This window comes from Lithobates pipiens, unplaced genomic scaffold (assembly GCF_037356315.1).
Source record: "Lithobates pipiens isolate NorthernLeopardFrog02 unplaced genomic scaffold, aLitPip1_a1.2 Scaffold_18, whole genome shotgun sequence".
Classification (NCBI taxonomy): Eukaryota; Metazoa; Chordata; class Amphibia; order Anura; family Ranidae; genus Lithobates; species Lithobates pipiens.
The window spans coordinates 326,864,790-326,888,956 of record NW_027507758.1 but is presented as its reverse complement, the minus strand read 5'-3'; the positions used below and the strand labels follow the sequence as shown (position 1 = coordinate 326,888,956).

The 24,167-nt window shown below is 47.8% G+C and overlaps 1 protein-coding gene and 1 pseudogene across 2 annotated transcripts in view; both read right to left on the bottom strand.

Annotated features, from left to right (window-relative positions):
- Positions 1 to 24,167, bottom strand: part of CEP162 (centrosomal protein 162) — a 185,906-nt gene that overhangs the window by 125,874 nt on the left and 35,865 nt on the right. The window contains exon 4 of one of the 2 annotated variants that reach the window (XM_077487309.1): positions 7,684 to 7,794. The exons of the other annotated variant lie outside the window; for it this stretch is intronic. Coding sequence (XP_077343435.1) covers positions 7,684 to 7,794 — 111 coding nt within the window. The remainder of the gene's footprint in view (positions 1 to 7,683; positions 7,795 to 24,167) is intronic. 2 annotated transcript variants of the gene reach the window in all.
- Positions 18,604 to 18,711, bottom strand: LOC143990587 (U2 spliceosomal RNA; annotated as a pseudogene).

Genomic DNA, 24,167 nt, shown 5'->3' with positions numbered 1-24,167 from the left:
TAGGTTGACAATCTACAGTATCCTTATAGCCACAACAGTCCATAAGTAATGCAGAGGTATAAATACTTCTGTGTATAATTGACACACCACAGATTCAATCTGGGTGTGATACTTAAAAGACTTGGAACCAGTTGTCTGAAGACACATCTACACCGACCCTTCAAAGAATAGATGGGTACTCTTACTGATATGGTTGGACACACATGTCATACGACAGTGGGTCATAAAGGCTTGGTCTGGTGCTGTATGTGGACCGTTAAGTGGATCCAGGAAAGGGGTCTTCACCTCCACGTCTTGGGACTCCAAAGGAGCTGGCGCTTAAATCGTAAGCGTATCCAGAACTGGCTCTCTTTCTCCTCCACAACTCAGGATGGAAAGGGGTTTGAAGGAGGCGAAGACCCCTGGATCCACTTAACCACGGTCCACATACAGCACCAGACCAAGCCTTTATGACCCACTGTTGTATGACGTGTGTCCAACCATAATCGGTAAGAGTACCCATCTATTCATCTTTGAAGGGTCGGTGTAGATGTGTCTTCAGACAACTGGTTCCAAGTCTTTAAATAATCACACCCAGATTGAATATGTGGTGTGTCAATTATTCACAGGAGTATTTATACCTCTGCATTACTTATGGGCTGTTGTGGCTATAAGGATACTGTAGATTGTCAACCTATATTTAATTTTTTTTTCCAAGTTCCCTTGGAAAAATACTTTTTTTCACCTTGCTTTCTTTCATAATATTATTTTTAGTGTAATACACTGTAGGATTTTACTTATATTGCAAGTTTAAATTGCATCTACACGTTTATTGTTCGTATAATATCCAGCGCTACACTAATTTACCACGCTTCTGATAATAAATATTATGGGAAATGGCTATCCTAACTGTTAGCATCATAGAAAAAATACAAAACTTCAGAGATGACCCTATCCCTTAAAAAAAGGCAAAATCATCCCTTGGGACAGAAGATTCTGACAACTGACAGAGCCAACAGAGCATCTGGCAGGAGTCCTGCCAGGTCGGTAAAGCACATTCACCTGGGCCAATCCGAAGCAACGAGGATCTCCGGAATGTTCTCAATTTCAGTCCTGTGAAGCGACGAGGGAGAAGTTTCCGCGGGGGTCAAACATAAATCAGGGTGTAATAAACCCACTTTATTTCCAGAGTCTGTTTTTACCACCGACTTTGCCTAGACAGCAAGAAGTGAGAATGAAAAATACTGTCCAGGATAGGATCCAAAAACCTGTCTAACAGCTATATCAAGCAGCTGCACTACATGGTGAATCCCCAAGCATGGCCATGGGAATTGCACAAACCCATGATATGTCAAGGTCCTGGACCCAACACTCAATAGGAAACTCCCAGACAAATACAGGTCTGCTCTGAAAGCAAAAGCCTAGTATGAAAAACTGGAAAGACATGTGCTCAGTGAACTGGAGAGAATTCAAGGATTTATTATATCTGGCATGAATCTACCCGTGATCCCTGGCTGACTAGAGAAACGTCCAGGTTTAAATATTTTAGTATGCATCTACAGGTAGCGATTGACGAAAACATGTCCATTCTTTTGAGGACTAGTGTTGGGCGAACGGTTCAGCCCCAGCATGAATCCAGGCCGAACATTGGCGATTCGCCCCTTTGAAGATCACCCGAATTTGCTGGGGCTTCTGACTGTTTGTTGAGCCCCGATTGGCTAAAGCAATGAAGGATTTGCCCAATCAGGGCACAGAACACTGTCACAGCCATTATAGGAGAAGACCCACCCCCTCTATAAAGTAAACCTTCCCAGAGCAGCCATTTGCAGTGTGATACTGGAGTAGCGATAGATAGAACAGGGCTCTGTTCATTACTACTACCATGTTAGTGTGCTATAGTATGAATATAGTGATAGTGTTGTGTGAGTGTAATGCAACCATTTTTACTTTAGTGTCAGTTTAGTGTTTTCAGGGCAGCTTTACTGCAGTATATTGATCTGTGTTAGTGCACCTTTGCTGCAGCATATTGACCTGCATTAGTGCACGTTTGCTGCAGTGTATTGACGTGCTTTCGTACACGTTTACTGCAGTATATTGGAGATGCGTTTTTACTGAAGTACATTGAATTGCGTTAATGTACTTTTACGGCAGTTTATTGACGTGCTTCAGTACAGTATTACTGCAGTATATTAAAGAGCGTCAGTGCAGTTTTACTGCAGTACATTGTACTGTGTAATGAGTAATCAAGTTAAAGTGCACCAAACACCACTTTTCATTGATTAAAGTGCATCCAAGTACACATTTCCCCTTCTCTATTACTTTTCGGTTATAAGCCCCCCACCCCTTGTCATGTCTGGGAGGCCAACTAGTAGAGGCACCATTTCCTCTGTTTAGATGTTGTCCATGCTATGTAGCTACAGCATGCAGAGAAGGTGGTGGACTGGCTTACTAAACCATCCTCGTCATCCTCTGTCACCCAAGCAGAGACTACTGCGCAGTCCACCGCAGCTGCCAGAGCGGCTAATTCTGCCACCTTGTCCACAGCTACTCCTTAGCCCCAGTATCATGCATGGAGGAGTCAGGTGAGGTATTTGAACACAGAGTCAGCCACTTTCTCCTTGATGTTGCACAGGCATGACTTGATTCTGATGTTGGATTTGTTGTTGAGGAAGATATGAACCTGAGCCTACAGAGAGGGGAGAACACTGGTAAACAAATTGGCAGTCATGTCTCCCCAGCCACAGCATATTGTCAAGCTGGCTCCAGTGATGAGGATGGAGGGGATGACGACGATGTGACTGATGCAATTTGGGTGCTGGAAAGGAGGAAAGTGAGGGTGAGCGCAGCTGTCTGGGCCTTTTATAGCACATGTGCAGCCGATAGCACTATTGAGATTTGCAAACTTTACCTCAAACAAATCAAGAGTGGCAAAAACACAGACCATTTGGGTACCACATGATTGACAAAGAACTTACCCTCCCACGACCCCATTGGCAAGAGCACCTGAAAGCCATGCAAAAAAGGGACACAATTCTACTCCTCCTTGCATTTCAGTTCTACCCCCCACTATATCTCATGACCTCTCAGCAGCCTTCACTGACAAGGATGTTAGTATAGCAAAGGGTTTTTCAGGTCCTTGCAGCAGCACACCACCAGCTGTAGACCATAGCAGGCACATTTCTGTTCCCCAGCTGTTTCAGTGAAAAAACAAAAATAAAATAGTCACTGCCACACACATGCCCAGCATCTAAATTCAAGCTCGTCAAAGCTGCTGGCTTTAAAACTCCTGCCTTTTCATCTGGTGGATTCTGGCCCTTCTGTGAATTTGCAGAATGTGCGGTACCACAATTGCAAGTTCCCAGTCCCTATTTCTTTGCACATAAGGCAATGTTGTGACATAGTTGCGCAAGGCAGTCAGGCACAGGTCCACGTTTCTGCTGACACGTGGTCCAGCAAGCATGGTCAGAGACGATATTTTACGTTCACAGAACCCTGGGCAACTCTTGACAGGGCTCAGCACTGCAGCTGGTTTTGCCACCACGTCTCCACACAGCTGGTGGTGATGCAAGATTTGTCAGCACCACCCCCTCTGCTGAATTGTCCTATGAGCCACCAGTACCCCCTAAGCTTTCAAGTGGTTATTGAGTTGGGCTAAAAGATGCCATGCAGTATACCAGCCGCTCTATGCAGAGGACAGGAGCCACCCCGGAGCAGAGATTCTTTCAGCTCTGCAAGGCCAGAGGTGGTTCACGCCACGGCAGTTGGAGGCAGGAATGGTGGTGTGCGATAATGGTACTAACCACCTGTCTGCCCTTAGACAGGTAAAGTGGACATGTGTATGCCTGGCACATGTTCTCAATTTGGTGGTGCAGTTTTTCCTAAACAGGTACCCAGGGTTGGAAGATCTGCTAAAGCAGGCCAGAAGAGTCTGTGGCCAATACAGGCGATCATACACAGCCAGCGTTTGGTTGGCTGAAATTCAGCAGGAATTCCACCTGCCCATAAACAGCTTCATTTGTGACATGCCTATCAGGTGGAACTCAACATTGGTGGCTACACATGCAGCAGAGGGCCGTCAATGAGTACCTGTGTGAGTATGGCACAACGACAGGCTCAGGTCGGCTCTGCTCCCCCCCCCCCACACGCCAATGGCTGCTGATAAAGGATACATGCACTGTATTGTCACCATTTGAGGAGGTGGCAAGGATGGTGCGCCGTAACAATGCATGCATCAGTGACACAATCCCTGTTGTGTTCCTGCTGGGGCAGACTCTGCGTGGCATTATGGACAGGGCACTCGCAGCAGAGCAGCTGGAGGAAGACGACTTATTTTCCTCTCAAGGCCTGCTTTATGCAGACACAATTCTTCTGATGCCACAGAACACAGAAGAAGAAGAAGAACAAGAACAAGAAGAACAACAACAACAAGAAGAACAACAACAACAACAACAACAACAACAACAACAACAACAACAACAACAAGAACAACAACAAGAACAACAACAACAACAAGAACAACAACAACAACAACAACAAGAACAAGAACAAGAACAACAACAACAACAACAAGAAGAACAACAACAACAAGAAGAACAACAACAACAAGAAGAACAACAACAACAAGAAGAACAACAACAAGAAGAACAACAACAACAAGAAGAACAACAAGAACAAGAAGAACAACAAGAACAAGAAGAACAACAAGAACAACAAGAACAACAAGAACAACAAGAACAACAACAAGGAGAACAAGGAGAATGAGGAGAACGAGGAGAACGAGGAGAACGAGCTGAAGCAGAGGAAGACATAAGCCAAACATTGAGATGGTTTAGTGTCCGCAGAACCTTTGGGAGTAGTTTGAGGCTGGAGGAGGCAGTTCCAGATACTGTAATCCTCAGTGACTCTGAAGACTCTGCTTCTTATGCCTCCTCAAACTTGAGCTGCATGGGCTCCCTCATTCTTCTAAGCCTGCGAAAGGACTTGTGGTATCAAGGAGAAGAATCACTATTTGTTGGCAAACCCTCCTTGACCACTGTTACAAAGGGAAAGTCTCATCCTGTCCTCACAGAGGGAGGAGCAGATGAAATATCTTGAGAACAACTTAAAGCGGAGTCCCACCCGCACCTTTACAAATTAAAAGTCAGCAGCTACACATACTGTAGCTGCTGAAATTTTAAGTTAGGACACTTACCTGTCCTAGAGTCCAGCAATGTTGGCACCACAGCTGATGTTTCCATCAGCTGGTCAGGTGCTGCTTCTGCTATTATGGGTAAGGGAACCCGGCAGTATAACTACCCGGGTCCCTACTACACATGCGCAAAGCACGCTGCACTCTCACTGGCCCACCAGAAGGGGAGGAAGTGGAGGGAGAAGGAGGGCGACTGAGCTGCTGACGTAATTCGCCACAGCCCGGTCTCCCAGAAGTGGGGACGGGATACCTGTAAAAAAACAGGTACCCGCTCCCTCCCCCCCCGAAAGATGCCAAATGTGGCAGGGGGGAATCAGATAAGCAGAAGTTCCACTTTTTGGTGGAACCATGCTTTAAAGAGGAGTTTATGTAATGCATTTCCAAACTCTACAAGGTTACAGGCCTGTGGAAAGGCTAGTTTTGAGGCTTCTGTTGGTCAAGAGAGGAGCGATGGAGAAGGAGGTCGCCTAGTGATGTATTTAAAAAAAATTTCAGGCCCTGGCACCCAGGGCTGTCAGCTTCCACATCCCATCGGAAGTGTCTGCATCATATGGTGGGAGATTATATAGGGGTGAAAACAGACATGGAGAGCTTTCCAATTGACGTTCCGCTGGGTTACTGGGTCATGAGAATAGACCACTGGCCAGAACTTGCCCAGTATGCAATTGAGCTGCTGGGCTGCCCTGCATCCAGCGTGCTTTCCAAATGTTCATTCAGTGCGTCTGTCCACAGACTCCATCGACGGGCTGACATTTATCCAAATGAATCATTCCGGGATTAGCTGCAGCTATCAAGCCCCTAACGTCGATGTTGCCGATTAGGTGTTTTTGGGATGTGGCATCTGTGCAAGACTGTCTAGGCTGCCAAGCTTTGTGGGTGTTGATTTTATCGTGAAGACATTTTTTGGTATAGGTTTCATGGGCACAATTAGCACCCAAAGACCAATTGTTTTGCACCTGTTTGACAGGTGCCTATCATTTAAATTTTTGACAGCAAGGCCAATCCTTGCTTTCATCAAGCATACCTCTATAGGGATACTGTGTGAAGGCACCACCAACACCCAAAGCCCAATTTTTCAGTACCTGTTATTTCTATCCAACGTCTGCTAAACAGAATTTATCCAGAAAATCTCTAATCTTGTTCCAAGAGCCCTAAATTGTGACCTCATCATACAGACTGGCTCCCCAAGCCGTCGTTTATAAAATAAAGAAAGCTTGCAGGAAAAACAAAATATTATGTAATTTTATTGGCTTTATAAGTGTCATTTTTGCTGCAGCAGTTTTATACATGGTACAGATGCACCACTTTACAAGCAGATTGAGGGAGCAATACATTTAACCACTTCAGCCCCAGAATTTAATTTAAATTTGCCGCAGTATATCTGTGGCGGCGGACCTTAATTGGTTAAAGGAATTTTTCATTTTTATTATTTCACTTTAAGCTTCAGTTAATCACTGCTCATTTAAAAATGATGTGTTTTACAAACTCTTTTTTCATTGATACATGTCCCCCAAGGCAGTACCCGGACCCCCATACTCTTTGCATGCCATATAACTTGCATCGAAGGCCCCAAAATGGGCACTTTTGATTTTTCCAGTTCGGGTCCCATAGACTCCAATGGCATTCATTAACTGAATTTTACTGTGTTCTAGAGTTTGATCCATCTCTATTGAGCACATTGCCAAAAAACTCAGGCCTGCTGGCTGTGGGCTGAGTTATCCTATGCGGGGCCAACTTTTTTTTGGTGTTGCCAAAGTTAATTTTTTGTTTTTTTATTGTAGGCATCAGTATAACCTGACAGTCAAAGAATTCCGGAGTCCCTCAATGGATGAGAACTAAAGTGAATTTAAGATAAACTTTGATTGGCTTTGTGCTTATTAGACTTGAACAATGCCAACAGACATGAAGATGCTCAGGTACTAGGCTAAGAGGTGAGTGGAGAAAGCCTTTCAGCTACTGGCATAACAATATCTTTTAAACCAAAAACATTCTTCCCTCATTTTATGTCTGAGGGAGAAACATGCAGTTAGACACAGGAAACAGGACTCTATCCAAAAAGGATATATAAAAAAAACTATAATAGGAGCTTTGGGCAAAATTAGACATTGAAGGGAACCTGTCAGATCAGAAATATAGGAGGTGGTGCCACCATCTTGTTTTTGAACATGCAGGCACCACCTGTCATTGAATATTTACTGAATCACTGACCCAGCAGTGCATATTAGGTACCCCAACTGCTGGTATACACAGGCACATTCCAGGTATGCAAGTTACCAGCTAGTGAACAACATATAGAGAAAAAAGCCCCAAGAGCATACACGAAAACAAAAGACCAGTGTTGGTTCTCCTATTTATATCCAAACTGGTCCCCTTTCACAGTTTTCTACACCAAATAAAAAAAAAAAAAAAGTTTCTAAAATGTGGGGTTAGCTATGATATTGCTAAAAACTGAAAATAAATTGAAAAGTTGCTAAGGCAGTTGACACGAGTTTATTGTTTAGGTAAAGAAAAAGTACCAGTAGAGAAGCTTGTGAGTAGTTTCTTCTCATCAGTTGGTCCTGACTTATCTACTGAGACTGATTTGTTATTCAGATTCTTCTTTTTTAAATAAGATCTTGAGAGATATTCTTAGAAATGAGAGAGAAAGAAAGAGATAGAAAGCGACAAAACAAAGTGTACACACATATTTTTTTTTTATCTTTATCACAATATAATAAAAAAAATATATATCGTCACCCTTAATAGCATTACTGTATATGATGTGTTTGGCAATATAAAAGTACAGAGAGATCGTTGCAAACTACTGTAGCCAATGGGATATCTGCTTTCAGCAGGGGGTACTTTAAAATGCAATCCAATTATATATTTTGCACCAAATGTATTTATTTTGATGTCTTCATTCAATTTAAAAATTCACTTGCAATTGAAATTTTAATAGAAATATCCAGATTTTAAGATATATACACATTTCTTTTCAGGATACAGTTCCTTGAAAAAAGTATTCATAACATTTGAAATTTTCCACATGTATTCATGTTACAACCAAAAACGGAAATTTATTTTATTGGGATGTTAAGTGATAGATCAAGACAGTGACACAAATTGTGAACTGGGAGGAAAATGATAAATGGTTTTCATTTTTTTTTTTTTTTTTTACAAATAGACATATGAAAAGTGTGGCATGCATTTGTATTCAGCCCCCTGTGCTCTGATACCCCTAACTAAAATCTAGTCCCAATTGCCTTCAAAAGTCACCCAATTGGTAAAATAGGAGTCCACATGTGGATAATTTAAAGGAGTTACAAAATCAGAAGGTTTTTTTTTATCTTCATGCATTCTATGCATGAAGGTAAAATCTTCTGTGTATAGCAGCCTCCCAAGCACCCTCTGAAACTTACCTGAGCCCCATCTCTGTCCAGCGATGACCATATGTTCCTCGGCCATCAGGGACCCTCATCCTGATTGGCTGAGACGGTAGTGGTGCCACTGACTCCCACGGCTGTCAAAGTCAGTTATCCAATCAAGAGAGAGAGGGCAGGGCCTAACGAAAGCTCCGTGTCCGAAAAGACACATGGACTTATAGCTCGAGCAAGCTGCTTGCTGTGGGGGCACCCAACAGGAAGATCCAGGCTGCCTAGTGCAAAACCAGCTGTGCAGAGGAGGCAAGTATAATATGTTTGTTATTTATTTTTTAAAACGAGACTTTACAATCACTTTAACCTCGGTATATATACAGCTGTTCTGTGAAGACCTCGGGGGTTTGTTAGAGAGCCTTAGTGAAATGTGGTAGCTACAGAGAAAAATAGCCCTCGGGATGGACTTCAGAGGCACATTGGACAGTATTTGAGATTAAAAAAAATAGAGAATTAAAAAGATAACACACACATGAAAACACAATACATAGAATGGAGGAACATACATCATGTACATAAGAGTGAGCTCCTGTGCCGTTTAGCTTCTTCAGGACACATTCAGGGGGTATCTAAAATAAAAACACGGGGGGCATGACCGGAAGTCGTCCTGTATGGAAGCTTAACCTCCCTGCTCTCTCCCAGCCCTTAACGAACAGGCACTTTAGGGGACTTTCCACTTCACCTACATGGGTGGCTCCAGGACGACCCGCTCCACAAAACCACGGGGATCCTCAAAACCCCTACCAGGCTCATCCACGGACCTCTGGACCTACTTCCCGCCGCCGGACATGCTGCCGGGCGGGACAGAACACCTCCATAGCAAACACAAGGGCCTCTACGCAGCTCTCCCCCTCAGCTCTTGTACAGCATCGGGCTCCTTCGGACTTGCAGCACCAGACACAACACACCGAGGATGCCTACCTGTGATCCGGAGCAGCGAGTCCCCCGAACCGACCCACTCCCCCACCTGAGGCCTTACAGCCAGGCTTTGTGGGCGCCATCTTGGGCTTCCCACCGCAGCAGCAGCAGTACACCCAATTCTCGGACGCATACCCGTAGCTGCTGCGGACGGCAACTGATCCCGGGATCCAAGGGATGGACCCCAGCTCCCCAGCCTTCTCAGTAGATCCAGCCCTGCCAGGTACGGTCTACCTGCACCCATCTTCAGCATATGGGCCTGCTGAAGCCCAGACTGTCTGTGGGAGCTCACCTGCGCCACTATCCCCCAAGACACAGAGGCAGTCACGTTCCAGAGACCCCTGCCCAAACAGACCCCAAGCAGCCCCCTCTGCACAGATGGCCTGCTCCCCTGCACCTCCCTGTCCAAGGGACTCTGAGAGGGCCCTCCTGCCAGCACAGGCCCCAGACTGGAGCGAGCCCTGCATCCTAAAAGGTGAGGCTCAGGGCCTCGAGACATCATATGCAGTCTAAGCTCCTATCCCCTGAAAGAGGAAATGAGACAGGCCTGTCTTGCCCGCAAAGTGACTCTTGATGACACCCAGACTCAGCTATACCCGGATCTATCCTGGGTCACCCTGCAAAAATGCAGACTTCTCCAACCATTATTGCGCACCCTACAAGAAGAGAATATCCCCCATCAATGGGGATTCCCTTTCAGCCTCACAGCAAAACACCAGGACAAAACAGCCGTGCTGAGATACCCAGAGGACTTGGCAGCTTTCTGTGACGTCCTGGAAATCCAAGCCCCCCCCCCAAATGACCATGGGGCTCGGAGGCACCCCCAAAGGGCCGACACACACAGCAACAGATGACCGGACTGTGCTCCTGCTCCGCTGGGGCATGTTCACCTAACGACCTGCCTCCCTACTCCAGCCAGTAAAAAAAAATAATAGAAAAAGCATAACAGGTCCTCTTAAATAATAGATCTGGGGTCAAAAAGTCCTCAGATCTCATATTTGGACTTAAATGCAAAAAAAAAAAAAAAAAAAAAGTCATTTGGAAAAATGACATTGAAGAATAAAAAAGTACCTCAAAAACGTCACTTCCACCCTCCTTTTTTTTTTTTGAAAGCCTGTGGCATGCAAAACACACTCAAAAACTTCACCCGGTGCATAAAAAATGTGCACACACATAAAGAGTGACACAAAAAAGTGCAGACGGGTACACAAGCCCTCTAAAATCAGAGGGCCTTGTCCTGAATCCCCCGGGGTGTTAGGCTCCTGACAAGGGACAAGGACACTTAAAACTTGGTCTTCCTGGCCGAAACCAGTCAGACCACGTTCTTTGGAAGGTCTGCCGAGACAGACCCACCCAAATACTAGGTGAGGCTCCCCCAAATGGAAACCCCAACCCTAAGGAAGAGGGCGAACTAAGCCAGAAGGCCATGACCCCCCCTCCCCAGACTTTCAGGACAGGCCCTGGGACCTGTGACCCTACTCATCACAGCAAACGTGCAAAGTGACAAAACAAGACGTGACAAACACACACTGAAAATAAATAAAAAGTGGGGAAGGGATAGTGGAGAGCAGAGTGAAAAGGTGGTCATTGTGTGAAACAATGACCAGGCCCTCCGGCCAGGAATAAAAATTCCTCTGGTCCCAGCCAAAAGGCCCGGCCCAAGAGGCAGGTGCTAAAAAAGCGTGTTATGGTGCAGTGACCTTGGTGCCCAAAATCAATGTGACCCTCACTCACAGTGACTCTTAGGCACCCCAGGACTGCCACTCCAGGGGCACATACTCCATAGGCTTTCAAGCCCGCCCTGACCCACGGTTCGAACCACAGCAGCCCCCACCCCAGACAGGAAGGCATGAAGATCAGGAAGCTTGGTGAGAGCCCTTTGCCATCAGGCTCCACCGTCGCTCCCATCACTTCTTCCCAATTACATTCGGGAAGTACTAACCGCTCCTCCCCCACAGCATAGAGAGTAGAGGTCGACCGATATGGGTTTTTCTCTGGCCGATGCCGATGCCGATATTTAGAAATCATGGCGGCCGATAGCCGATATATGATGCCGATTTTTTTGGGCCGATATGTAAGGCCGCGTACACACGCGGACTGTTCGCCCAACTTTGTCCGCTGAACAGTGTTTGGGCGGACAGTCCGCTCGTGTGTGGGCTTTCAGCGGACAGTTTGACGAACAAGGTTTTTCGGAAATTCCGTAAAACTGTCCGCTGAAACCTTGTTTCAGCGAACAGTCCGCCCGTGTGTAGGCTTGTTCGTCAAACTAAGTTCCGCGCATGCTCAGAAAGGATTTACACGCCGAAAGTTATAATGCAGTGTATAGGACGTCGTATTTTTCGTCCCGTCGTACGTGCCGTTCACGTCATCGCGCACGGTTTCAGCAAACTGTTCGTTCGTCGTGTGTGGCCATGTCCGTCCATGCCAATTTTGAGCGGACTGTTTGCCGAAACTGTTGGACGGACAAAGTTGGGCGAACAGTCCGCGCGTGTGTACGCGGCCTTAGGCCGATTTTATTTTATTTATTTATTTTTAATCCCCCTTGATCTAACACACCTTTCCCACTGGGGCGTTTTTTAAGGCGCTTTTGGGCTAAAAATAGCGCCTGTAAAGTGCCTGCAAAATGGCTCCCCTGCAGTCTGTGTGAAAGACAGAGTGCTTTCACACTGAGGCGATGCGCTGGCAGGATCTTAAAAAAAAGTCCTGCAAGCAGCACGTTTGGAGTGGTGTATACCGCTCCTCCACCACTCCTGCCAATTGATATGAATGGGCACCACTGCCGAAGCGCATGCAATGCGATTTGGCAGCGGTGCTTCATGGGCGCATTTAACCTCTTCCATGGCCGCTAGCTGGGTTATATGTGCCCCACTAGCAGCCAAATAGCACCGCTAAAATTATGGTAAAGAGCCGCTAAAACTTGCGTTTTACCATCAACGTCTGCCCGCTCCAGTGTGAAAGCAGCCTTCATAAGTGATACAGAAAATTTCTTACACTTAAAGCGGAGGTCCACCCTAAAATGGACCTTCCGCTCATCGGATTCCTCCCCCCCTCCGGCGCCACAATTGGCACCTTTCAGGGGGGAGGGGGGTGCAGTTACCTGGATAATCCAGGTAACTGCACCCACTTCCGGGCTAGCTCTCTGCGGAAAGGGGCATACATTACGCCCCTTTCCGCAAGTGCCCACCCCCTTCCGCAAGTGCCCCGCTGCCTGCTGGGAAACACACAGATCCCAGAGGCAGCGGGGAGCATCCTCATTGCGCAGCGCGGCTCGCGCATGCGCAGTAGGGAGCCGGGAAATGAAGCCGAAAGGCTCCATTTCCTGATTCCCATACCCAAGATGGCGACGGCGGCAGCACTCTAGTGTCGATCTAGAGATCGGCTTCGGGTGCCGACATCGCGGGCGCGCTGGACAGGTAAGTGTCACTATTTTAAAAGTCAGCAGCTGCAGTATTTGTAGCTGCTGGCTTTTAAAAAAAAAAAAAAAAAAAAAACGCGGAGTCCCGGCGGACTCCCGCTTTAAACATTTATTAAACAAAACAAACGCACACGCACACGCTTACTGGTAACGTCTTTTCCAGTAGTCTTTCAGGACAGCCACTATGAGAGATAGACTCCTCCTCTTCCTCTGGAAACACTGCGCCAGCCCATAAATTCTTACTTCCCCTGCCGGACCTCAGTTTATATCGAGAATACCTCCGGCCAGCTGGGGAGACACAAGAACACATTAATAACATATTTATCAAATACCATTATCTTGCTGCGCTCTGGTCTTTTGTAAGACTCCCCCCAATTTTCGGGTGGGAACTAGGGCTGTCCTGAAAGACTACTGGAAAAGACGTTACCGGTAAGCGTAACTCTAATTTTCCCTAATCGTCTTTCAGGACAGCCACTATGAGAGGATAAGCGAGCACTTACCAGTTAGGGTGGGACTACAGCTTGCAAGACCTTTCGCCCAAAGGTCTGCTCACCTGCCGACACCAGATCCACTCTGTAGTGTTTTACAAAAGTGGAATAGCTGGACCATGTTGCTGTTCTGCAAATCTGCTCTGGCGTTGCTCCCGCTCTTTCTGCCTGGGAGGCTGCCATAGCTCTAGTGGAGTGTGCTTTAATACCCACTGGGATTTCTTTCCCTGCAACTAAATAAGCCTGCTCGATGGCTACTCTGAGCCACCTAGCAATAGTGCGCCGGGACGCCTTACAACCTTTCCTGGCCCCGGAAAACAAAACAAATAAGGAATCTGACCTTCTAAATGACTTGGTCAGTTCCAGATAGTGTAGGATACATCTCCTAACATCCAAATAATGGAATTTTAGTTCCTTCTCACCGGAGGGATTGGGACAAAAAGAGGGCAAAACAATTTCCTGGCTTCTATGAAAGCTGGATGCCACTTTCGGCAAAAAGGCTGGATCGGTCTTCAAAACTATCCGATCCGGAAAAATAACGCAAAAGGGAGCCCTGACTGATAAGGCCTCCATTTCACTGACCCTCCTAGCAGTTGTCACTGCTACCAGAAACACTGTCTTCAGAGTAAGCTCTCTCAGAAGACACTCCTTTAAAGGCTCAAAGGGGGGTCCAGTTAAGCTCTGCAAAACTAAAAGATAAATCCCATCTGGGAAAGGACAGACCCTGGACCGGTCTCTGTCTGAACAGGGCCCTAAAGAACCTGACTACCCATGGGTTGGCAGCCAAATGATCCTCTAAATAAACACTGAGGGCTGATACTTGACCCCTAAGGGTACTAATGGATAAGCCCTTATCTGCCCCACATTGTAAAAATTCCAACACTGCGGAGGAGCTCCGTACTGGGAAAGAGTTCTCTGCGCACCACTTGTTGAAACGCAACCAGACCTTTTCATAGATCTGGCGAGTTTCCTTTTTCCTACTGTCCAGGAGGGTAGAAACTAGTCTCTGTGAAAATCCCTTAGATTTTAATAAACCCTCCTCAGTAGCCAGGCCGCTAACTTCCACTGGCGTACCTGTGGGCAGAGGACTGGCCCCTGAGAGAGGAGATCGTCCCGAGGGGGCAAGAGTAAGGGAGGTTCTACCGCCAACTGCTTTAGCATTGAGAACCATGCTCTCTTGGGCCAATGTGGAGCCACCAGAATCAGAGATGTGCTTTCCATCTGAAACTTTCTCAGAACTGCTGGCAACAACGCTGGAGGTGGGAAGGCATAGCAAGTTCTGAAGTGCCAATTCTGGCTCAAAGCGTCCACCCCTAAGGCTCCTTCTCCCCTTTTTAGGGAGAAAAAAACAGGGGGTTTTTGCATTGTTTCTGGACGCGAACAGGTCCACCTCCGGAGACCCCCATCTCCTTATTATGAGATTGAAGACCTCCTGGTTGAGAACCCAATCGCCCTCCCTCAGCCTCTTTCGGCTGAGAAAGTCTGCTACCACGTTTTTCTCTCCCCTCAGAAAAACTGCTGAGAGCGAAAGGGTGTAGGTTTCGGCCCAGGACAGAATCTCTGTCGCTAAAGACAACAGGGTTCCGCTTCTCGTGCCACCCTGTTTGTTCAAATAGGCCACTACGGAAGAGTTGTCCGACCGCACCTGAATGTGGTGACCCCGGAGCTCTTTTTTGAAGAATTTGAGGGCTAGTCCCACTGCCCTTAATTCTTTCCAGTTGGACGATCGAGTCAACTCGCCGTCCCCCCAAGTGCCCTGGGCTAGAAGGGAACCCAAATGTGCCCCCCAACCTTTTCCACTTGCGTCTGTGGTTACTACCCGAGAAATCGGGATGAGCCACAGACGACCCTGCGACAGATTTGTCACTTTCCTCCACCACCAGAGGGATCTCTTTACCTGGTGTGGAATATGAACTAGGGTGTCTAGGGCCTCCTGACTGTGGTCCCATACCCCTAGGATGAAGGACTGTAGGGGACGAAAGTGTAGCCCTGCCCACTGCACTGCTGGAAGGGTGGATGTAAGGAGACCCAGTACTGACATCAGAACCCTTATGGAAACCAGCTGGTTGCTCTGAAGAGAGGCCACCGCACTGTCCAGTTTTTGTACCTTTTCTCTTGGTAGAAAAACTCTCAACAGTGTTGAGTCCAACAGGAAACCTAGATAGGAGATCTGTTGTAAGGGGATCAGGCTGGACTTTTCCAAGTTCAGAAGCCACCCCAGGTCTGTAAGGACCCCTTTGGTTAGATCGAGATCCCTGACCAACTGTGTTGGGGATGCTGCAAATAAAAGCAGGTCGTCCAGGTAGGCAATTATACATATCCCCTGGAGCCGAAGAAAGGCCATGGCTTCTGCCAGGACTTTGGTAAATATGCGGGGTGCAGAGGATAGCCCGAATGGCAGGGCCTGAAACTGAAAGTGTATTGTTTCTCCGCCCAGATCTATGGCAAGGCGTAGAAACCTCTGCGAGGCTTCCGCTAAGGGATGTGTAAATACGCGTCCCGTAGATCCAGGGATACCATGAAACAGTTGTGGGGCAGAAGCGCCTTTACTGAAAAGATCGATTCCATGCGGAATCTTTTGTATGTCACTGAAGCGTTCAGGGGCTTTAAGTTCAGAATCAACCTGAACTTCCCTGAGGGTTTTTTCACTATGAAGATGTGAGAATAAAACCCCCTTCCCTCTTCTGCTTTTGGGACCCTGAGAATAACATCCTGATTCTCCAATTCCCTCAGAGCTTCTAGCAAGGCCTCGGCCTTTACCATGCACCTGGGTAGATGCGTGACAAGGAGCCTTTGAGGGGGTGGTCTTAGGAATTCCAAGAGGTACCCCCTTCTTATTACCCCTAAAATAAATTGATTGGGGGATATTGTCTCCCACTGTGGAAGAAAGGCCCCCAGTCTTCCTCCCACTGTAGCTGGAAAGTCACTGGGTTTTACGGGGCTGGATAGGAGGGCGAAAAATCACCCCTCCTCTGCCCCTGCCTTTTTGGGGCCAGGTTTTCTTTTTCCCCTCTGGTTTAGAGGTTTCCCTACGCCCCTGCGGACTAAACCCCTTTTTTGTTGGTACGGGGGTTTTCAGTTTGAGAGGAAAGGACTTTTTCCTGTCCGCTGTCCGGTCTAGAACCGTCTCTAGCCCTGGGCCAAACGGGAGGTCCCCCGTCAGGGGTATCCCACATAGCTTTATCTTGGAGGCATTATCCCCTGGCCATGTTTTTAACCAGAGGGCCCTTCTGGCCGAATTGGCTAGAGCCACCGTTCTGCCTGACATGCGGACGGACTCAGCAGAGGCATCAGCTATGTAAGTGATCCCTCGCAGCATAGTAGGGAAGGATGACAGAATGGTTTCCTTATCTGTGCCTGCCTCAATATGTTGTTGGATCTGTGAGAGCCAGTGCTCTAAATTGCGAGCCACAACTGTAACTGCCATTTCAGGCTTTAAATTGCCGCTGGAAGTTCCCTACCTGTCCCTGAAGGGCCTGCAACCTCTGTCCCCCCTGTACTAGCAGGTTGGACTGGAGCAGAACTCTGTGCTAGAGGTGGGGTTGTATCCTGGGGAGATGGACCCGTGGGAAGCTGAAATTTTTCAAAAAGGGACCTAAAAGAAGAGAAGGTGGACGAGAGCTCCTTGACTGAAGCTGCTAGTCCTGACTCCTGTTCAGATTCCCTTTCCCTAACGAGGGAGTCAATACAGCCTTTGCACAACACTTTGGTCCAAGATTCCCCTAAAATGTCCCTACAGGAGGGACACTTCTTTTTAGAGCTATGCGTAGACCTAGTTTTTTCCGTAGCTTTCTAAAAAAAAAAAGGAAAAAAACAGAAAAAGACAAAGTCAATCAAAAGCTCGGGATACAACCCTGGGAGTGCACTAGACCCTTTTTTAAAACGAAGGGATCTGAGCCTCCCCTCCCCCCTGGCCACCCCCCCACCCATGATAGAACCATACATTGGGGTGGGGGGATCCTAGATAGAGAGTACCCCTCCCCAGGGCGCTCTTACCTTAGGAATGCTGGAGTCTGTCGTTTGAGCCTCAGCTTCCGACATGACTGCAGGTGGCTGCTTACTACAGAGTTCCACGTTGCCTGTGCACGTTCTGAACTCATCTCCAGCTTGTGCCCGGCCCTCCTATCAGCTCCACGACCCGGAAGTCGATCGTATTTCGAGGTCAAGCCTTCGTTTCCGCCGGATACGACGTCGCCCGTCGTTCGGCCCGCTCGGTTCAAAGAAAAAAAGGGGCGGACTGTACCCATGTACAGGGAAATCTTCCGAACGGCTTGCCAGCTGCGTCCCTGTAGACGCGATAGGAGTCCCCCACGACCTGAAGCCGCGCTCGACTCGGAAGGGGTGGCAGTACCTGGTGAGGTAAGTAAACCGTTCGACCCGTCCGACACGCGGACGTTGGTTTCGAACGGTTTGAACCCAGCTTTCTCCAAACGAAGCCCCTGCTTCTTTCAACCGGGTTCTTTTAACGACAAAACGGCCACAGCCTCCCCAGCTGATCGGCCTGGTTCCTTGCACAGTGTCTCCCCGCCGGAGGAAACACTAATAACTGAGGTCCGGCAGGGGAAGTAAGAATTTATGGGCTGGCGCAGTGTTTCCAGAGGAAGAGGAGGAGTCTATCTCTCATAGTGGCTGTCCTGAAAGACGATTAGGGAAATACAGGATTTTTACTTGTAAGCAACAAGTGTCAGAAAAGATTTAGTCTTTAAATGGTTAAACTGAGAACTTCTACACAGGGATGACTTCATTCATTCAGAAGTGTAAACATTGTATCATTTAGTTCTTTTCTTGGCAGTCTGCCCAGAGAGGAGGAAAGTGTTGCTATGATGACTCAGGCAACTTACACTGACTTCTTACAGAAGTCATTTCAAAGTCCCGCTGTAGAATCGGCTTTTTATCAACACAATCGGCCGATGCCGATTATTTAAAAAACGGCAAATATCGGCCGATATATCGGCCGGCCGATATATCGGTCGACCTCTAATAGAGAGTAGCAGGTTTTCCCTCCCGAAAAACTGTCCAGAGCTAGAACTACCCCAATCCAGGCCAGAAGGCCAGGTACTTGACCCTCTGGGTCAGACCAGTGACAGCACCCATCCCCACCAGGAGCATCCTTCCAGACGGCTCAGCCACAACCATGCATCGGCCCCCAGTTTTCTGTCGGCCCCTACCGAAACCGTCCTTCCGGATGCTAATTACGCCATCGGAGAGTGCTGACCAAACTCTCTCTATTAGGAATGGAACAGCGCCTCCTTTGGCAACTGATAAGAACAGATACTACACTTGATCTTAGCCAAAAGGCCGAGAAGCGACCACCCTCCTATGGTATAGAGACAAGTGGGGGCCATCTTAGCCTCACTCGTCTCTATACCCAGCCATCGATAGGACCCGCCGTTACTGACGGCTCCGGTAAGCGGCGGAGGGCGCAGGAGAGGGGTGGCACCTCTCCCGCTGCTAACAGTGATCTTGCGGCAAACCCGCCACGGAGACCACCATGATCGCACACAGGACCGCCTCCTGTAAAGAGGGATAGCTCGGTTATGGCAGCAGCTGCTGTTGTTACCGAGATATCCCTCTTCAAAGTACTGACGTATATCTACATGAGGCGGTCCTCAAGTGGTTAAAGAGTAACTCCACTTTTGCTGAGAAAAACATTCCCGTCTGGGTGATCTGTGTACATTTCAGGGCTTTTAATCTTTGTTGCAGATTCCTACCTTTCGTTATGTGCTGTGTGAGTTTGTATGGGAGGTGTTTTATAATTATAAATCAGCTGCGGCACTTGCAGGGTTCTAATTAGAAAAGTGGCAGGGTCTGCATCCCTTTAGACATCATTTCCCTTTGGGAGTATCTCACCAAAAATGGTAGTTGAGTAAAAGAAGCAGCCGGCAACTCCATAACATCAAGCGTATTTATTTTCAAGCCTTCACAGTGAGTACAGTCAGCAGCAGACTAGTTTTGGCGATAAGCCTTGTTCACAGCACATCCGTTTGTCTATTGGTGTGTGGGAGGACATCTCAGCTTGGACACCCTGACTGCAAACTCCAAAGCAAGTTTTTTTTCCCACTGTTCTGAGCCATACAATCTTTGATCAAATCTCACCAAAAATGTTTTTTTTTTTTTTTTCAGGGGAACCAAAAATCTGACCTTTATCTTATGAAAAATATGTACCAATAATGGCATCCTGTGAGGACAAGAACATATAACAAACAGCTGCCCCTTTAAAAAGTAAACAAATCACTAAACTGTGTAAAATATTGAAACGTGCTATACACATCCATAAAAAAATTTGCACAAAGAATAAGTATACAATGCATCAAAACTAAATGTGCTCACTAATGAAATAAATTGTCCTAATAGCAAGCAAAAAGTCCATAAGTGATAAATCCCAACACCAAATCGAAATGTTCCGAGATAAAACTTCTACTTCTTCCACCATGAGTGCGCAGTATGAAGATGGCTACTCAGATGATTGTCCCCTTTTTACAGGATGGTCAAAAAATGCCTTGGTTCAGATTGGTTCCGCTAATAGCATAAATCCACTCCAATGGCACTAGGATGTAAAAATGATTTAGATAAGAGTGGAATTTCGGTGTCCAGTTGGCAATTATTCTGAAATCCAAGTGGTGGTCAATGATGAGCGCTATAACTGCAACTGTTCTAGAAGCAACGCAATACCTGGCCTTCAACCTGCTTCCCCACCGAGTTTCAGAAATTCCCAGATTGTCTTAAGCTTCTTATTTAACCACTTGCTTACTGGGCACTTAAACCCCCCTCAGTCCCAGACCAATTTTCAGCTTTCAGCGCTGATGCACTTTGAGTGACAATTACGCGGTCATACAACACTGTACCCAAATGAATTTTTTATCATTTTTTTCCCACAAATAGAGCTTTCTTTTGGTGGTATTTAGTTACAGCTCGGAGTTTTATTTTTTGCTAAACAAACAAAAAAAGATGCAAAAAAAAAAAAAAAAAAAATCATGTTTTAATAGTTTGTTATAAAATTTTGCAAACGGGTCATTTTTCTCCTTCATTGAAGTGCGCTGATTAGGCGGCACTGATAGGCTGCATTGGTGGGCACTGATGGGCTGCATTAGTGGGCACTGATGGGCTGCATTGGTGGGCACTGATGGGCTGCATTGGTGGGCACTGATGGGCTGCACTGGTGGGCACTGATAGGCATAGTTAAGGCGGCACTAATAGGCACAGATAAGGCGGCACCGATGGGCACAGATAAGGCGGCACTGATGGGCAAAGATGGGCACAGATAAGATGGCACGGATGGGTGGCACGGATAAGTGGCACGGATGGGTGGCACGGATGGGCACTGATAGGTACCACAGATAGATGGGACTGATGGGCACTGATAGGTGGCACTGATAGGTGGCTCTGATAGGTGGCACTGCTGGGCACTGATGGGCGGCACTGCTGGGCACTGATGGGCGGCACTGCTGGGCACTGATGGGCGGCACTGGGGTGCAGCACCTGAGGCAGATTTTGGGTGGCACTGCTGGGTGGCACTGTGGGTGGCACTGTGGGCACTGCTGGGTGGCACTGTGGGCACTGCTGGGTGGCACTGTGGGCACTATGGGCACTGCTGGGTGGCACTGACAGGGGGGCACTTACTTTATTTCAGGATGGCACTGCGGGTGGCAGGTGGGCACTGGCAGGGGGCAGGTGTCCTTTTAAATTGCTGGCCGTGATCGGGACTGATGTCCCGAACACGGCCGCTGGCGATCGGCTTTTTTTTTTTCTCCTCGCGCTGTCAGCGCGAGGAGGAATACTAGCCGATTACCGGCTCCGTTTTATCACATGATCAGCTGTCATTGGCTGACAGCTGATCACGTGATAAGGGGTCGGGATCGACCCCTTACACGGATCGGTGATCAGGCGAGTCTCACGGACTCGCCGATCACAGAGCGCGCCGCGCGCGCCCCTCAGGGGGCGCGCAGGCCGCTCGTAACCGGGACTACGTCAATAGACGTAGTCCCGAAAATGTGGGTCCGCGCTATTGCCGTCATTTTGCAATAGCGCGGATCCCAAGTGGTTAAAGAGGAATTCCACCAAAAAAAATAAAAAATATTAAAAGCCAGCAGCTATAAATACTACAGCTGCTGACTTTTAATAAATGGACACTCACCTGTCCCGGGTTCCAGCGATGCCGGCAGCCGAAGCCGATCGATCGCTCGGCTCTCGGCTGCTGCCGCCACCATTCTAGGTGAGGGAATCAGGAAGTGAAGCGAATCGGCTTCACTTCCCGGTTCCCTACTGCGCATGCGCGAGTCGCGTCGCGCAATAGGAAATCTCCGCGCTGTCACTGGGACCCGTGTGTGTCCCAGCAGACAGCGCGGCAGGGCAGGAAATGGCGTAGACTCCCACGGGAGTCTATGCCCGGAAGTGGGTGTAAATACCTGTCTTTGACAGGTATCTCCACCCCCCTCCCCCCTGAAAGGTGTCAATTGTGACACCGGAGGGGGGGGAGGGATCCGATCAGCGGAGGTTCCACTTTAGGGTGGAATCCCGCTTTAAGATTCTCAGGGTCTCCTGTACATCTCCTGCTGCTTGGCTCACCAACTGTTCTCTCACTGTGCTTTGTCCCCAATAGCTGCAATTTCCACTGATGTATTTTCAGTTCCTGAGGCAATTCTGATGGTGTAACTCCTCAGTCTCTGTATTTTTATTTTTTTATTGAAAATTCCTCCATGACTTCCTGGGTATACTTCCTATGAGATGTGAGTGGTGTCACGGTTTTCACATCTCATATGAGGTGTGAAAAGGAAGTCATGGAAGAGTTTCAATAAAAAATTAAAAAAACAGAGGCGGAGACATTACACTATCAGTGGCTTTCCTGTGTTTGAAGAGAATTGCCGCAGGAACTGGAATATAAATCAGTGGAAATTGATGGGGCAGTATGTACAGGAGAGGAGTGTGGAGGGTATCACAGTGGGCAACATGGAGAGGAGAGGAGTGTGGGTGGCATGATAGTGGCCAGTATGCACAGGAGAGAAGTGTGGAGGGTATGATAGTGGCCAGTATGTACAGGAGAGAAGTGTGGAGGGTATGATAGTGGCCAGTATGCACAGGAGAGAAGTGTGGAGGGTAAGATAGTGGCCAGTATGCACAGGAAGAGTGTGGAAGGTATGACAGCAGGCACTATGTACAGGAGAGGAGTGTGGAGGGTATACCAGTGGGCACTATGTACAGGAGAGGAGTGTGGAGGGTATGATAGTGGCCAGTATGCACAGGAGAGAAGTGTGGAGGGTATGATAGTGGCCAGTATGCACAGGAGAGAAGTGTGGAGGGTAAGATAGTGGCCAGTATGCACAGGAAGAGTGTGGAAGGTATGACAGCAGGCACTATGTACAGGAGAGGAGTGTGGAGGGTATGCCAGTGGGCACTATGCACAGGAGAGGATTGTGGAGGGTATGATAGTGGCCAGTATGCACAGGAGAGAAGTGTGGAGGGTATGATAGTGGCCAGTATGCACAGGAGAGAAGTGTGGAGGGTAACATAGTGGCCAGTATGCACAGGAAGAGTGTGGAAGGTATGACAGCAGGCACTATGTACAGGAGAGGAGTGTGGAGGGTATGCCAGTGGGCACTATGTACAGGAGAGGAGTGTGGAGGGTATGATAGTGGCCAGTATGCACAGGAGAGAAGTGTGGAGGGTATGATAGTGGCCAGTATGCACAGGAGAGAAGTGTGGAGGGTATGATAGTGGCCAGTATGCACAGGAGAGAAGTGTGGAGGGTATGATAGTGGCCAGTATGCACAGGAGAGAAGTGTGGAGGGTATGATAGTGGCCAGTATGCACAGGAGAGAAGTGTGGAGGGTATGATAGTGGCCAGTATGTACAGGAGAGAAGTGTGGAGGGTATGATAGTGGCCAGTATGTACAGGAGAGAAGTGTGGAGGGTATGATAGTGGCCAGTATGCATAGGAAGAGTGTGGAAGGTATAACAGCAGGCACTATGTACAGGAGAGGAGTGTGGAGGGTATGCCAGTGGGCACTATGTACAGGAGAGGAGTGTGGAGGGTATGATAGTGGCCAGTATGCACAGGAGAGAAGTGTGGAGGGTATGATAGTGGCCAGTATGCACAGGAGAGAAGTGTGGTGGGTATGATAGTGGCCAGTATGCACAGGAAGAGTGTGGAGGGTATGTCAGTGGGCAGTATGTACAGGAAAGGAGTGTGGAGGGTATGCCAGTGGGCACTATGTACAGGAGGGGAGTGTGGAGGGTATGCCAGTGGGCAGTATGTACAGGAGAGAAGTGTGGAGAGAAAGACAGCCAGTATGTACATGAGAGGAGTGTGGAGGGTATGATGGACAGTTTGCTGAAACCGTGCGCGATGACGTGAACGGCACGTACGACGGGACGAAAAATACGACGTCCTATACACTGCATTATAGCTTTCGGCGTGAAAATCCTTTCTGAGCATGCGCGCAACTTTGTTTGACGAACAAGCCTACACACGAGCGGACTGTTCGCTGAAACAAGGTTTCAGCGGACAGTTTTACGGAATTTCCGAAAAACCTTGTCCGTCAAACTGTCCGCTGAAACTGTCCGCTGAAAGCCCACACACGAGCGGACTGTCCGCCCAAACACTGTTCAGCGGACAAAGTTGGACGAACAGTCCGCCCGTGTGTACGCGGCCTGGGTCTCCCCACAGTGTTAAAGAAGTCCGTTAATTGGAGCTGTCAAAAAAAAATAAAATTAAAACACACACACACACACACACACACACACACACACCAGCTGCCAATGTTTATTAA